The sequence below is a fragment of the Danio rerio genome, chromosome 1 (genome assembly GCF_052040795.2).
Source record: "Danio rerio strain M-AB ecotype USA chromosome 1, GRCz13ab, whole genome shotgun sequence".
Taxonomy (NCBI): domain Eukaryota; kingdom Metazoa; phylum Chordata; class Actinopteri; order Cypriniformes; family Danionidae; genus Danio; species Danio rerio.
Window position 1 is genome coordinate 50,848,249 of NC_141021.1, and position 15,530 is coordinate 50,863,778.

Below are 15,530 nucleotides of genomic sequence, written 5' to 3' on the forward strand. Positions count from 1 at the left end.
GCCTGGGTTATAAAATCTCATTGTCATGATTACAATTAATCAGTATAAATACTGGACACATTTTTATCATATATATATATATATATATATATATATATATATATATATATATATATATATATATATATATATTGTGTTTGTAAAGCATTTCTTTCATACATGTAAGTATTATAAGTTATTGTGTCAGTTTATCTGTTATCTGTGATAATTCATATTGATTCTTGAAAAAGTTTCAAATTAAGCTAAGAACTGTTCTATGAAGAAATTGATATTATATTATATTATATTATATTATATTATATTATATTATATTATATTATATTATATTATATTTTATTATATTATATTATATTATATTATATTATATTATATTATTGTGTAAAATCTTCCTGATTTTAAAAATAATAATAATAATAATAATAAGAAGAAGAAGAAGAAGAAGAAGAAGAAGAAGAAGAAGAAGAAGAAGAAGAAGAAGAAGAAGAAGAAGCAGAATATGAAATTAAATATAAAAATATTTATATGATTTATTTACAAAACAGTTTGCAAAATAATATTTTGTCTCTTGGTTTATGTATTATATTAAAACTTGCTTTATTTTCCAATTAAGTGGATCTACTTGGATTTGCATTGTAAACTAAATAAAAGTTTTTTTTTTTTTCCCTCATATGTTTTTTTTTTGTTTGTTTGTTTTTTGTTATGATACTCCCAAAATCATTCCGCATAAATGTGCAGATTTTTTACAAAATTCTGCGCAGAAATAGCTAAAAATGTTTGCAGATTCTGTCTGAGCCTACTGATATGTAATAATGACCTGTTTCTTACTTTTTTCTGTTTTAATTTTTTTTTAATTTTTAATCGCATCATATTACCACAATTAAAGCTGTCTTATTTAATGGGCTGCATCACGGGAGCCCTCTTTCATTGGTCACTTTCTCTTTGATATAACTATCTCTGACTCAGAATAGCACATTTCTACACTGATTTAGCAAGAAACTGCCTTTAATTCACTACTGTATGTGCTAAGTCCAAGATGATATCCAGTTGCACAAGTGTTTTTCATCCATTATTTATTTTTAAACATGAAGCAATGTAAGAGTAAGGTTGCAGGAACATTACAGTTTTTTTTCTTTTTTTGTCCAGGATGTCTAAAGTGCAGTCAGTTCTTCTTTTGTAAACACGACGTAGCTAAGATTATCTGTATTTCAGAGATGTTTTTAACCGTCGGTGAGAAAGAGGAGCTTTTAGAAGAAGTTTGTCCTCACTTTGTACATGAGTCATAGAAGAAGAGTGGTACTTCAGCTGTAAAAGACACAATAGTTAATGCTAGTGTTTGTTAAAGTGCCTCTTAAATAAAAATGAGAGATTTTTAGGTGTTATATGATTGTCTTAAAGTAACAGTCTACCTTTAAATTTTTATTTATTATTATTATGATTATTATTATTATTATTATTATTATTATTGTTGTTGTTGTTATATTTATTTATTTATTTATTTATTTATTTATTTATTTATTTATTTTTTTATTTTTTTATTTTTTTATTTATTTATAACTGCGGCCCTTCAGGAATTGAGTTTAAGATCATTGCTTTATGGGGGTCTCTGATTAATCATGGACTTGATCATGTTTCCTATTGATGTCAACATGCTAATTTCAGCACACATTTACATAAACAAATGCATGTTTTTACACACACAGCTCCAATTATGGATCATATTGTACTTTGGTTGCATTTCTTGTCATGTAGCTTTTGTGTTAGTGGCATTTCACAGCTTTCTTTACACCAAAATGGACGTGTGCTATGGGTTGATTTTATTTATTTTTATTTTTTCCTTTCTTTGAAATAAAGCTTTCTCCTTGCTCTGGTGTGTGTCTAATGCAGGTCAGTAACCGGTTTGGACAAGGAGTTTGATTTGGTACACATGGAGGCTCACACACCTGATGGCCGTAAGTTGCTTCTTATGGTGTTTTTTTGTGTCTGTTGATTGTTTGGATTTTGCAAGCCTAAAAGATGATCAATAACACTAATTTAATTTAATTTAATTTAATTTAATTTAATTTAATTTAATTTAATTTAATTTAATTTAATTTAATTTAATTTAATTTAATTTAATTTAATTTAATTTAATTTAATTTAATTTAATTTTATAAAATTTTCTTTTATTTTTAAGGTTTTACATATGTTTATATTATTGTTATTATTATTACATAATAATAACATTTTCATTATAATTATATATATATATATATATATATATATATATATATATATATATATATATATATATATATATATATATATATATATATATATAGTGTGTGTGTGTGTGTGTGTGTGTGTGTGTGTGTATATTTAAAAATATTTTAAAAAATTATAATAATTCAAATGTGTCCTACGAATAAAATGTTTAAATTTATTTAAAATGTATTTTTTTGTAATTATTTAAAATTGCATTTACATTCTATTTTTTAAATAATCTAATTAATAATTATTTTATGTATTTATTTTTTTATAAACTATTACATATTTTATATTAAATCATATTTAAAATTATTGTGAATTTTTATTATATCTACTGTAATTCGAATCCATTCATTAAAAAAGTAATTAAAATGTTTCTTTTGAAGAAAATGTTTTGTTTTATTTTGTTTTAAGTCAAATTGTATTTAAATTTGTATTGAATAATTTTTAATGATATAAATAATTTTAAAATGGAATTAAAAAATTTATGTTTTATTTTAAAAAGTATATATATATATATATATATATATATATATATATATATATATATATATATATATATATATATATATATATATATTTTTTTTTTTTTTTTTTTTTTTCCTTGATTTGAGGAATAACAAGTTCCCAAATTTATCATTCACTTAGCATTACACCAGTATTAGTGCACTTTAAATAAATTAAAACATTGCTGCATGTTTAAACTACTTATTTAAAATGAGCTGAATCAACACAATTTTTGAGATTTTTTTTGGGAGACAACTTATATATTTTATGTTAAATCCACTGAAATTTGTTAAAAACAATTTAAGTAACTTAATGGATTTGTATTGGGACAACATAAACAAATAGTTTGAAACCCAGAATTGTTTACTGTTTACTATTGCTTTCAAAAACACTCTTATTTTCTCTCTCATTCACTGTCACTCAGACTCTCTGAGACTGAAAACACTGACTGTCTGTGAAGTGTGTGCTATACAGCATTTCTTCAGCATACTCATCCAAAGAAAGCTCCTTCAGTGTATACAATAAGGTTATTTCCGATTCTCTTTCTCCTGCAACTTTTCGCCTTTACCTTCCTCTCACATCCCACATCTCCTGGTCTGCGTTTCAGTCCTGATGTTAGAGGAGGAAAAGAAAAAACATGAGAGATGAATTCACAAGCTGAGAATAAAGCCAGTCCTGCAGGCAGCTAGACGGGATTACCGTCATGATAAATACACCATCTGATAGCAGATTAATGCTGTCTTTCTCTCAGTGGCTAAAGGGAAAAAGTTCAGCCAAAAATGAAGGTTCTGTTATTGTTTTCCTGGCCCTATTTTACGAATACAAAAGGACAATTTTGAAAGATTTTATTTTATTTATTTATTTTTGTCAATGTTGTTTTTGTATCCAATCTTCCATAAACCGAAAGGGTTGAGGGTGAACGAAATGGAGTCCGTTAGTGCTCATATTTCCAGCAGTGCAGACTGAAGTAGTATTTTTCTCCATTCATTTTTTCCTTAAGGATTTTTTTATTTTTTTATTTTTAGGATCACAACATAGCAAACTTTGATGAGAAGAAAAGAAGTATATTGTAAGCATATATTATTAATAATAATACTATTAATAATAATATTAATTATTATTATTATTATTATTATTATTCTTTATTAAAATTATTAACAGTAATAGTAATTATTATTGGTCAGCACGGTGGCGCAGTGGGTAGCACAGTCGCTTGACAGCAAGAAGGTTTTTGGCATTTCTGTGTGGAGTTTGCATGTTCTCCCTGTGTTTGCGTGGGTTTTCTCAGAGTGCTTCAGTTTCCCCCACAGCCCAAAAACATTTTTTATAGGTGAATTGGGTAAGCTAAATTGTCCATAGTATGTGTGTGTATGGATGTTTCCCAGTCATGAGTTGCAGCTGGCTGGGCATCAGCTGCGTAAAAACATATGCTGGATAAGTTGGCGATTTATTCCGCTGTGGCGACCCCAGATTAATTATTTTATATTATTTTATTAATTATTATTATTATTATTATTATTATTATTATTATTATTATTATTTATAATAAAAAGTAAAATAATCTAGTAATACTATTAATTTTTGCTATTATTATTTCTAATAATAACATTTAAATACTATTTTTTAAATTTTATTATGAATAATAATAAGTATTATTATTATTATTATTATTATTATTATTGGCATTATTATTGGTATTATTATTATAATAGTACTAATATTACTTTACTTATTTATAATAATAAAAATAATAGTAATAATAATATAATAATAACATAATATAATAATAATAATAATAATAATAATAATAATAATAATAATAATAATAATAATGATAATAATTATAATAATAATCATAATAATAATAATAATAATAATAATAATAATTATTATTATTATTATTATTATTATTATTATTATTATTATTATTATTATTTGGCTAGCTTTGCTCGTTGTGAGTCTCTGATTGGTAAAATTTTCTACAGAGCATTATGCGTAGTATTGTTTAGCAAAACAAAGACTGCATCCGAAACTTCCTACTACTCAGTAGGTACTGCATTTGAATATAAACGAACTACTCGGCTGTTAGAAAAGTATGTTCTATACAATTTGGGGGGTTTACCCAATACTGGATAGTGGTTGGGAGTGCATCCTCTTCGTAAAGCTGCATATGCTGGAATAGTTGGCTGTTCATTCCGCTGTGGCGACCTCTAAAATAGAGATTAAGCTGAAGGAAAATGGATGAAAAACACTGCAAGTTTCAAAGCACTTCAGTCAAAAATCTATTTCCTTTTGAAGAAAATGGATAATTATTATATATATTTTTTACTTCAGAAACCCAGCTGTTACGCTCTACAATGACAGAAATTGCATTTGTCTGAATGAACTTTCCTTTTATTGTCATAATCATAATTCTGGATCTTCCAGCTAATGTTCTCTGAAGCCGAAGCCCTCTTAGAGATCATGAGAAGCAGTCAGGGGTTATTGGACTCTGTACCCTCGGAATCAGAATCTAATTAACAGCTTGAATCCTCTCTTTCTGTCTCTCCTTACAACAGATTGTCAGTATGTGACATGCAGAGCTCAAGCCTGCTCTGAATCCAGCAGAACGCATCCATTTCCTGGATACATCGAGACCAACTCACTCGTGGTTCAGGATGAATATGTGTTTGTTCAGGTAAGAACCAGAGCTCTTCTTACTTTGGTAGATGTATTAATTACATATTAAACCTTATTACATATTAAAGTTACACAGTTCTCCCAAAAATGAAAATGACCTCATCACTGAAAATGATGTATGAGATTATTTCTTCTGTTGATCACAAAGAAGATCTTTTGAAGGATGCTGGTTGCTGGCGGCCAACCTGGATTTTATTTTCTAATTTAGAAGTCGATGAGCAACCGCACGTCACGATTTTGCCAAGAAAGTTGCGATCCTGGATTAACTTCTATGTTTATCCTGGAACAATATTTCAAACAGCCAATTAGATTTAAGGGATGTGTTTACCGTTCATGTTAAGTTTAGACTTAAACTTAGGTTTATGCACTTCTACGTGATTGTTATCCAACTATTGTTCTTCTCTGATTTTGTGAATAGTTTACTGCTATGGTTGGGTTTAGAGGTGAGGAATAGCCTAGGTATGGGTTACATTTTCAAACAAAAATGATGTTCCAGGATCAACATCAAGGATCGAAACATACTTGGCATAATCATGACGTGTGGTTAATGGCAGCCACTTGAGTTCTACACTATTAACCCTAATGTTATCTTAAACAATTATGTTGACTGAACATAACTTAAAGTTTAGCATTTTGGTCCTATCACCTAAAAATATGAATATTAATATATTAGTATTAAATATATAATATAATATTAATTTTATAAAAAGAAAAATATTAATTTTACGTATGTACCATGAAAATGCATAAACTTAAGATTTCAAGTGTAGTGAGCTCAAAATCATAAATAATCCTTTGAAAAAAAAAATAGGTCATTTTCACAAATGTAATCTTGACTGTAAAATTCTATTATGTGCAACCTTTTAAGTGCAAGGTCTTTTTTTAATCAGAAAACAAATGGCTTCAGGTATAATTATCCCTCATAATATGAATAAATGGCTTATGTTTTGTTTAAAAAAATAAAAAATAAAAATAAAATATACTATATATATATATATATATATATATATATATATATATATATATATATATATATATATATATATATATATATAGTAACAGAATGAGGTGTGAGGTATATGTGTATTTTGGATTGGTTTTAACTTAACAATGTTTCTGACTTTATATTTTCTTATATACTTTTATTTAAACATACATTTTACCTTCTGCATGTTTTTTTCTACTATAGACCTTTTTCATGGCTGCTGCATGGAGGGCGCCATAGCGACCAGCGTCTTCCGGTAGAATGCTAAAAACTTCCGTTTACAGCGTGTACAACTGGTAATTTGCGCTTCGAAAATGGGTTTCAATAACGTTTTTCATGGGTAACAGAGTGTTTTTGTGACACACAACTTAGAAATGTGTCTGTTAAAGCCGTTATAATCTGTCACATCTGGTTCAAGCGCGTCAGAAATACGAGAAAAACGTTCTCCTAGTTCACGTGTCTGCCGTCAGAAATAGTGTGTGTGTGCGTTCCCGGCCTGTCAGCTGTTCGCTCAGCGGCTCTTTAACACACACACACACACACACACACACACACACACACACACACACACACACACACACGCACACACATACAGAGAATGAGAGAGAGAGAAAGAGAGAGAGCAAACCAGAGTACTGGCATGAGACTTAACAGGTATGAAAGTCGTGCAATTTACAAAAATGACCAATAAAAGTCTGTTTTTGATACTCTGCTGGCTGATTTGCTGTTCATTCTAATCGTGAGCCGTTTGTGTTTTATTTCGTGTGTTGTTTTTACCACGGTTTGTGTTTTTCTGTCATTTCGAAATGACACTAGCCTATATTTTCACTTTGTCACAGTTATTAAATCAGTGTGTCAGTGGCACAGTGCAGGCTACATGTGTGTCAAACATTTTGGTGAACTACATTTGTTTGGGCTGGTTATATATTTGAAATAAAGAGAAAATGTTGACTTTAGTGATGACGAGGCTTCATTTAAACTGCAGAAGATGCCGTCTGACAACGAGGGGAAAATGCCTCACAGCAGCTGTTTTCCATCCTATTAGATCGCATTTCTTTACATGATCAATCCAGGAGATGGTGGTGATGCACAACAGTATTAGTTCAAAGAGGATAAAAGCAGGTAAAATAGATTAAAACTATCATTTCAAAGCTGTCTAAATATGACTGTTTACACGCATCAGCTGCAGACCGGAAGTTCTTCGCATTCTCCTTGCGCATACACGCAAAGCATAATGGGTAATTTTGCGTTCCAAGAAAAAGGTCTATACTTGTATTTTTTTTTTTTTTTTTATAAGTGTTTAAAATTACATTTGAAAGGTGCTATATAAAATAAATATTATTATTATTGTCTTAAGGACAATTTTGAAAACCTTTTTAATCCACTTCTAATGTCGACTACTGTACACTGCTACTGAATATACTTAAACTTTCTTTGGCATTGCATTGCATTGTATTGCACAGTGACATCCACAATTAATAAAAGTCAAAGAGCGTGACTGGGAAAAAAAGAGTGAACGATAACAGTGCAACCTTTTGCCATTACTCTGTGAGATAACAAAAAGAGCAACAGACCTGCTGGGATTTCTCAGTCCTTTCTCCCTGAGGAATGCTCTGTCTTTCCCATTGAACAGCATTTATAAACTGCTAGCATGGGGATCTTGTAATCTCTCAGTCTCTCACAACTCACAAAATCTAAAACTTTTAAATCAAACAGCTGTCATTGTAGTAGTATCGATTGTAATTGTGATTTATTGAAGTATTAGTTCCTGTAGTAGTTGATGTCGTTGGCATAGTGGTAGCAGAAGTAGTAAAAGTGTCGTTGTAGCAGTAGTAATCGTTGTTGGTGTAATAGTACCAGTAGTAGATGTCGTTGATGTAGATGTTGTAGTAGCAGTGATTGCGGTAGTAGTAGTAGTAGTAGACCGTGTATTAGTTGTAGCAGACGCTGTAGTAGTATCAGTAGTGGTAGTCATTGTTGTGGTAGTATCAGCAGTAGTAGACATTATAGTAGTAATAGTTGTGGTTGTGACTGTAGTAGCAGCAATAGTAGTTGTAATATAAGTAACTTTCTGTAGCAGTAGTTGGTGTAGTACTTGTGATTTATTATCATTGTCATTTATTATTACTGTTGTCCTTTCTTTCTTTTTACTGTCATTATTACAATCATACATTACTAAGCCGTGTTGTTACTCCCTAACTCTGACTGGTTTCTTTTTTTCTGTTTTACTTATATCTGCGATACTTGCTTCATTTATTGGCTGATATTGTTCCTAATGTATGTAATCTGACCTTTTCACCAAGTTACCTTTACATGGACACACACACACACACACACACACACACACACACACACACACACACACGCACACACACACACACACACACACACACACCTAACAGTACCTGACTATATTGTTTTTGTTTTGTTTTTTATAGTTGTTTTGTTATGATTTTTTGTTGATGTTTTTTTTTTTTTTTTTTGTATTTGTATGATCCCAATTTATGTACCTTTTTGCATATTCTAATAAAAAGAAAATAAATAAAAATTCTAACAGCTGAACTAATAACTAATTGTGGAATTAAATGTAATTTTGAGTTGTACTGTAATATGCAATATGTAAACCGGCAAAGTATGAATAAATTTAACATATATATATATATATATATATATATATATATATATATATATATATATATATATATATATATATATATATATATATATATACTGTTTAATAGCTAAGAAAGAAAAATGTAAAGTGTTGACTATTTGACTGTTTAGGCTTCTTTGGTGATGGCACCTCTCATATAAAGAATGAAGTCACATCCATTGCTTCAATAAAGTGTAAAAATCTTGATGTTTCTGTGGGTCTCGTCCATCCAAACTGATCTTTTAGTTTGTATTCTATATTGGATTCGAGTCAGGTGATTGGCTTGGCCATTCTACAGCTTGATTTTCTTTTTCCTTGGCTGTGTTGTGGATTATTGTCTTGCTGAATTGTCTACCCTTATGGTTTCATCTTCATCATTCTGCTAATTTTGATGTTGGACTGAAGCAGCTAATATTAATTTACAATGACGAAGGGCAGAGGGTTGCTGAAGAACTACTGAGAGATTTCAGTTGCTGTCTAAGCTTTCAATGCCTTTATATACCTTCCTTTCTTCATGTTTTGATTACTTTATTCTTCATTTATTACACTTAACTTAATTTGTAAATTAATTAGATTAGTTTTCTTTTCATATATTGATTTCTTTGGTTGCTATCAACATCTGGTGAAAATATTAAGTAAACGACATCTTTACCCCACTATATATATATATATATATATATATATATATATATATATATATATATATATATATATATATATATATATATATATATATATATATATATATATATATACTGCTGTAAGTAAAGTGCAAAATTAAATGCATATATATATATATATTTGCCATTTCCAACCACATTTTAAATATGTAAATTACATTCTAATTTTATCAGGTTTTATCAAATTTAGCTAATGTGTGTAATAAACGTGCAACAAAGGATAGCAAAATAAACATTTAAACTTTATCTGTCTAATTGCATTTAGATTCAGAGTTTGGAAAATTATGATTTTGTAGCAAAATCCAATATGTATTTCAAAATATTGTGTATATTTATATTAATATATATTAACTACATACTGTATGTAAATCCATTTTAATTACATTTTTATTACTAAACTTTGCACATCTTGGAAAAACAGAACTACACTGACATTTTTTATATTTCATTTTCCTTTTGCATAATACATTTCAACCTTAATTTTGTAAGTTTTCTTCCAAAAACTTATCTGGATAGTATTTCCGTTTCAAAAAGATTTTAAAATGAATGTGATCCAAATTGAGCTCACATTTGATTCAAATAGCTATACTCAAGGCATCACTTCCCATGGCGTCGCAGCTCATTTGCATGAAGTTGAACTTTGCTCACCTTTGTCGCGTTGGCGCCGGCTGCTGCCACTCATCTCACCTCCCATCGCCAAATCTCATTGAAAATGAATGACTTCTGCTTGCTTTGGGCGGCAGATCACTGTCAGTGTGAATATGTACCTTAAAGAAATAGTTCACCTGAAAATGAACTTTCTGTCATCCTTTTCTCACCCTCGTGTCTTTGCAAAAACCAACTTCATGAAGTTTTCTTACCATTCTGCGAAAGTTTTTTTGCGCCTACAGTACCTGTGAATGTGTCCGTGCTTATTTGTCATTTTCAACTCCCCAGTGCATCAAAATTTTTATATTTTTAAACTCATGGAGGGGTGGGAAGGTAAATGGTAATGGCCTAAATATCCAATTCCAATCCAGGACAGGTTTTGAATACATTACTATCCATCTGTGTGAAAACGATTTGCTCGGAAACAGTACAAATGAGGGTAGGGACTATTTTAGGGCACCTTTGCTGTACTGTATTATTCAAAGATCATCGAAGTGTGCTTTACATGAAAGAAAAAAGATGCTATTTTCAGTCTTCAATGAGTTACGTTGTTTATTAGCAAATTCTTCATTTGTTTAAGACTACACGCCATGATACAACAATAAAAACAATTAGTTAAATTTAATTCATGTTTATAAAAGTTCTAGTAAATAGAAACGGTGTCAGTCCAGTTTTCAGACTTGAAGTTCAGTTTAGTTCAGTTAAGTGTGGCTTCATTTTCACTGCTGAAAGTCCAAACACTGAAGAGCAAATCCAATGATGTGCAGCTCCACAAATCCTAAACCAAGCAAGCTAGTGGAGACTTCAAGCTAGCAAACTTCACCAATTGATGAAAGCGAAGGAAAACCTCTGGGAAAACCAGGCTCAGTTGGGCATGTCCATTTCTCCTCTGGCCAAACTTCTTGTGCAGAGCTGCAGTTTAGGTGTTGGAGGCTGAAGAACACTGGACATCCATCGTGGAGAAGCTGCTGGTGTGAGTAGGTCACTGGTGGGTGTTCAGGCTGGTCCACAGGATTAATCGGAACACTCGTTCAGATCCCACTTGGTGGGACTTTATAATTGTTTAATCTTACCCCTTAACACTGGCCCTGTCCATTTTGTTATATATGAACTGTCTCTTTTATATGAGGTGTAAACAGAGACACTGATGTCAGATGGCAGTGTTCAAGTTTTCAAAATCAAACCAAACCTGTGTAAACACCCTCAAAGCTTTTGTGCACATAAATTGCTTATATCCAAAGCTTGCTCACAGCTCACAATACAGCCATTCCTCATTGACCGAAGTTCTACGCATTGATGGAAAGTTTGAAAACACTTACTCGCAGCCCTCTTGGAAGTCTGACGGCAAAGCAGATAACAAGTCCTGCCAATAAGCACTGGCCGCTGAAACCCCAATGTTTTGTCATGCCGCATCACAGTCCAAAGAATTCGAAAAGAGAAAAAAAAAAATCGATCATTCCAATTTCTTTCGAAGTTCAACTGCCCCTGGAAAGCATTGATCCTGCCTGCTCCTTCCTCCAGTTTCACGCGGAGCCGCTTTCTGGAGGCGCGTCGGACATGCTGTTTGTTTAGAAGTTTTCTCTAGGCACCAGCTCTCTCTTTCTTTCTGAACCTTTATAAAAGACCACGCTTCCAGCTAAGAGGAGTAATTGTTTCTGTCATGTAATCATGGCGTCGTTTTATTCCCACGTTCAAATAGGAATCCTGTTGGGCGTGCTCATATATGCCCTCTAATTGAAACGATGAAAGGAGTTGGGGATGAATTAAACGTGTCTGCTACTTTGGTGGAATGAAGTACCTTTTGTGCTGAGCGAGAGTTATTTATTTCATTTCGCCGTTCCCTCTTGTGCGGCCGCGGATATGACAAGCTTCTGACAGTTCCTGCTGTGTATGCTAACAACCGATGTGTATTTGCTACACGCTCTATCATTAGCGCCAACAATCCCCCTTTGGAGCGGGGCGAGAGCAGGGGCCCGCGCTGCTTGTGAGAATTAAAGATTTCTCTTGACAGAGAATAATGAGGGTATCGATTGTCCTGCGAGATATTTACCACTCGCTACTCTTGAACTGCAAAGGGCATCGACAAACCAGGACCAAGCAGTATCCTTCAGATCATGCTTGGGAGATTCTTTTAAACGAATCGTTCCAGATATAACCCCCACACACTCGCCGTTACCGAATTAGCCTTCTGAATTTACCGCTTGGTGAGAGCGCTGCTGGAGAAGACAGGTTAACAGCTTGAGTTCAGTGAACGGTAGGGTTCCAGGGAGCTGACGATGCAAAAACAAGCTTCAAAAATAATAAAATATTATTTTTAAGAACAATTTTTGTTTAATAAAGAGAGAATACAGCATATGCTTATATCCTAAACAACCTCTATTCAAAAAAAGTTCCATGTTTGTGATTTACAAGTGTTTTCTGTTAATTTACGGTTGTGAATTGCATTATAGGAGTTTTATCTCTGCTCTGTCCACCTTCAATGTTGTAAATTCAACTTTGCAGTTTCAACAGAGTGACTTTTATTGACGTTTTAGTAGTTTGAGACAAGATATTGTTTGAGAAATAATAAACAGAGAGCTAAGTTTGTAAAACAACAGAAAATTCACTGGCAGCTTATTACGACATTTTTGTGCCGTAGTACACCAACCCAGATAATATATCACTTCAAACTATTAAAAATCTCAATACAAGTCACGTTTTTAAACTTGTCAACATCAAGAGCTTTTGGAGGAAAGCTCAAGGTCCCATAATGTAATTCAAAAACCTAAACAAGAACATATAAATTGTATCACAAATCTGAAAAACTGTACTGTGTTAAGTCTATACGTTATAGGGTCACCCTTATTAAAGGGTTAGTTTACAAAAAAAAAAAATAATAATTCAAAATTATCATAACATAAATCCTTATGTTGTTGTGATCATCTGAGACCTTCGTCAATTTTCAGAACACAAATTAAGATAATTTTGATGAAATTTGAGAGCTTATCCTGTATAGGCAGCAATTAGTCCAAGACATTCAAAGTCCAGAAAATATAACAAAATCAATGTAAATATAGACAAAAATAGTCGTATTTAGTTGTTTTTTTTATTATATATATATATATATATATATATATATATATATATATATATATATATATATATATATATATATATATATATATATATATATATATATATATATATATATATATATATATATATATATATATATTTATTTATATATATATATATATATATATATATATATATTTTTTTTTTCTAATGTTTTTGGTTCCTTTTCTGGATATAAAAAAATTGGGATTATTGCATTATTGGAGGATGAGTGAGCTCCTGGATTTCATCTAAAATATCTTAATTTGTGTTATTGAAAATGAATGAAGGACGTAGGAGATTGAAACGACATGATAACAGAATTGTACAGATATAGAACAGATATTAATTACATAATTGTCATTTCTGGGTCAACTAACCAAAACCACAATGGCAAACTACAAGACATTTAGTGAAATGTTAATAATTTAATATATTTGACAATGCAAATACAAGCTTTAAAACAGTTAAATATTATGCATTTTCTGTTATAACTACAACAAGTGATATTATATAATATGAAGTTAACATATAATATGTATCACAAATCTGGAAAACTTTACTGTGTTCAGTCTATGTGGGATTAATTAAAGGGTTAGTTCACTAAAATCAAATCGACTTTCTGTTTTTAATCAGTCTTTCTCATGTTGTTCTGATGACCTGAGAACATTGCTCATCTTCAGAACACAAATTGAGATAATTTAGATGAAATTTGAGAGCTCCCTCATCCTCCACCACAAGACGTTTATAATGATGTGACGTATTTGTAAAATTAATGATGTATTAGTAGAATTTTTATGTATGTTTTCATGTCATATGTTTTCATATTTACACTACCATTTAAATGTTTTGAGTTAGTAAGATTTTGTCTTTGTTTTAATCTCCATAAACAAAATTCAGACTACAAAATGTTTAGTAAAACGTAAAAAAATTCATATATATGTTAAATTGTCATTATGAGTAGACATATTTTGATTGTTCAACCGCTTTGAATGTTGTCATTTGATCGAATGGGCTTTATCAGTGGTTATTAGCTGACAGATAAGGGCTAGTAGGGGCCTCCTGCACCTACTGTAAGGCTCAGAAGACTGTTATCATCTATCCACATGGTTACATATCAGCTACTGTATACTAATAGAGAAGACTCCAGATCCAGATCTGTTTTTACATTAATGTGACGGTTGAGTTTAGGTTTGGGGTAGGGGTAGACATTAATAAAAAATACAATTAATAGGAAATTTAATAAATAACATAAATAATTATCATTAACTTTCGGCTGCAGCTGTATGTGATCTATAGCTAATTAACCATGTGTGTGGATAAAAATAGGCCCCTACTGGCCCATATCTATCAGCTGATAGATCACTGATAACGCCCATTCAACCGAGTAATAACAATCGAGGCGGCCTTTTTTCATGTTTACCCAGCCAATTAAATGCTTGGAGTCAGTTAGATGTTTTATTTGTTTGCATAAAGGCTGTACTTATTTTATTTAGTTTTTAAAATTATTTTTAAATTATATATTTTGTTATTTTATTGAAAATACAAATTGTTATTTTAAATAGTAAATTATTTATGTGATTTTCAGCATAGTAACTTCAGTCTTTAATGTCACATAATTCTTCAGAAATTATTCTAATATGACTTTGATTTGGTCCTTAAAACAATGTTGTACAATTGAAATAAATTTTGTTGTGGTAATTATTTTCAATCAACCAATCCATCAATCAATTTTTGTAATGCTGATCTTAAAGTCCTATCACATCAGTTTGACGGTGTGACACTTTTCTGTTTGTGCTCCTTTTCTGTTTCAGCTAGAAATATATCACAACACTGCAGTCCATAGTCACTTCTGCTTCATACTGACTTTAACAAAGCCAGCGCAACATTATCTTTACATAAAATTATTCATACAATGATATAAGAGTTTGGTCATACCACCCACTTCTAAACTTTTGTTCAAAGTACAAACACAAATCAATAGTTCCAGCCAGTGGATCTCCCAGTGCTGATGCCAGTTTATTTGATATCTTAGATATGT

At 30.8% G+C, this 15,530-nt stretch overlaps 1 protein-coding gene across 2 annotated transcripts in view; it reads left to right on the forward strand.

Moving 5' to 3' along the window:
• The window catches only part of sorcs3a (sortilin related VPS10 domain containing receptor 3a), a 415,901-nt gene that overhangs the window by 298,235 nt on the left and 102,136 nt on the right, over positions 1–15,530 (forward strand). For both annotated transcript variants that reach the window (XR_015476924.1, XM_087237654.1), the window contains exons 6-7: positions 1,885–1,949; positions 5,310–5,428. Coding sequence is in view for 1 of the 2 variants with exons in the window: in XM_087237654.1 (XP_087093780.1) it covers positions 1,885–1,949; positions 5,310–5,428 (184 nt within the window). In the remaining variant the exon portion in view is untranslated. The remainder of the gene's footprint in view (positions 1–1,884; positions 1,950–5,309; positions 5,429–15,530) is intronic.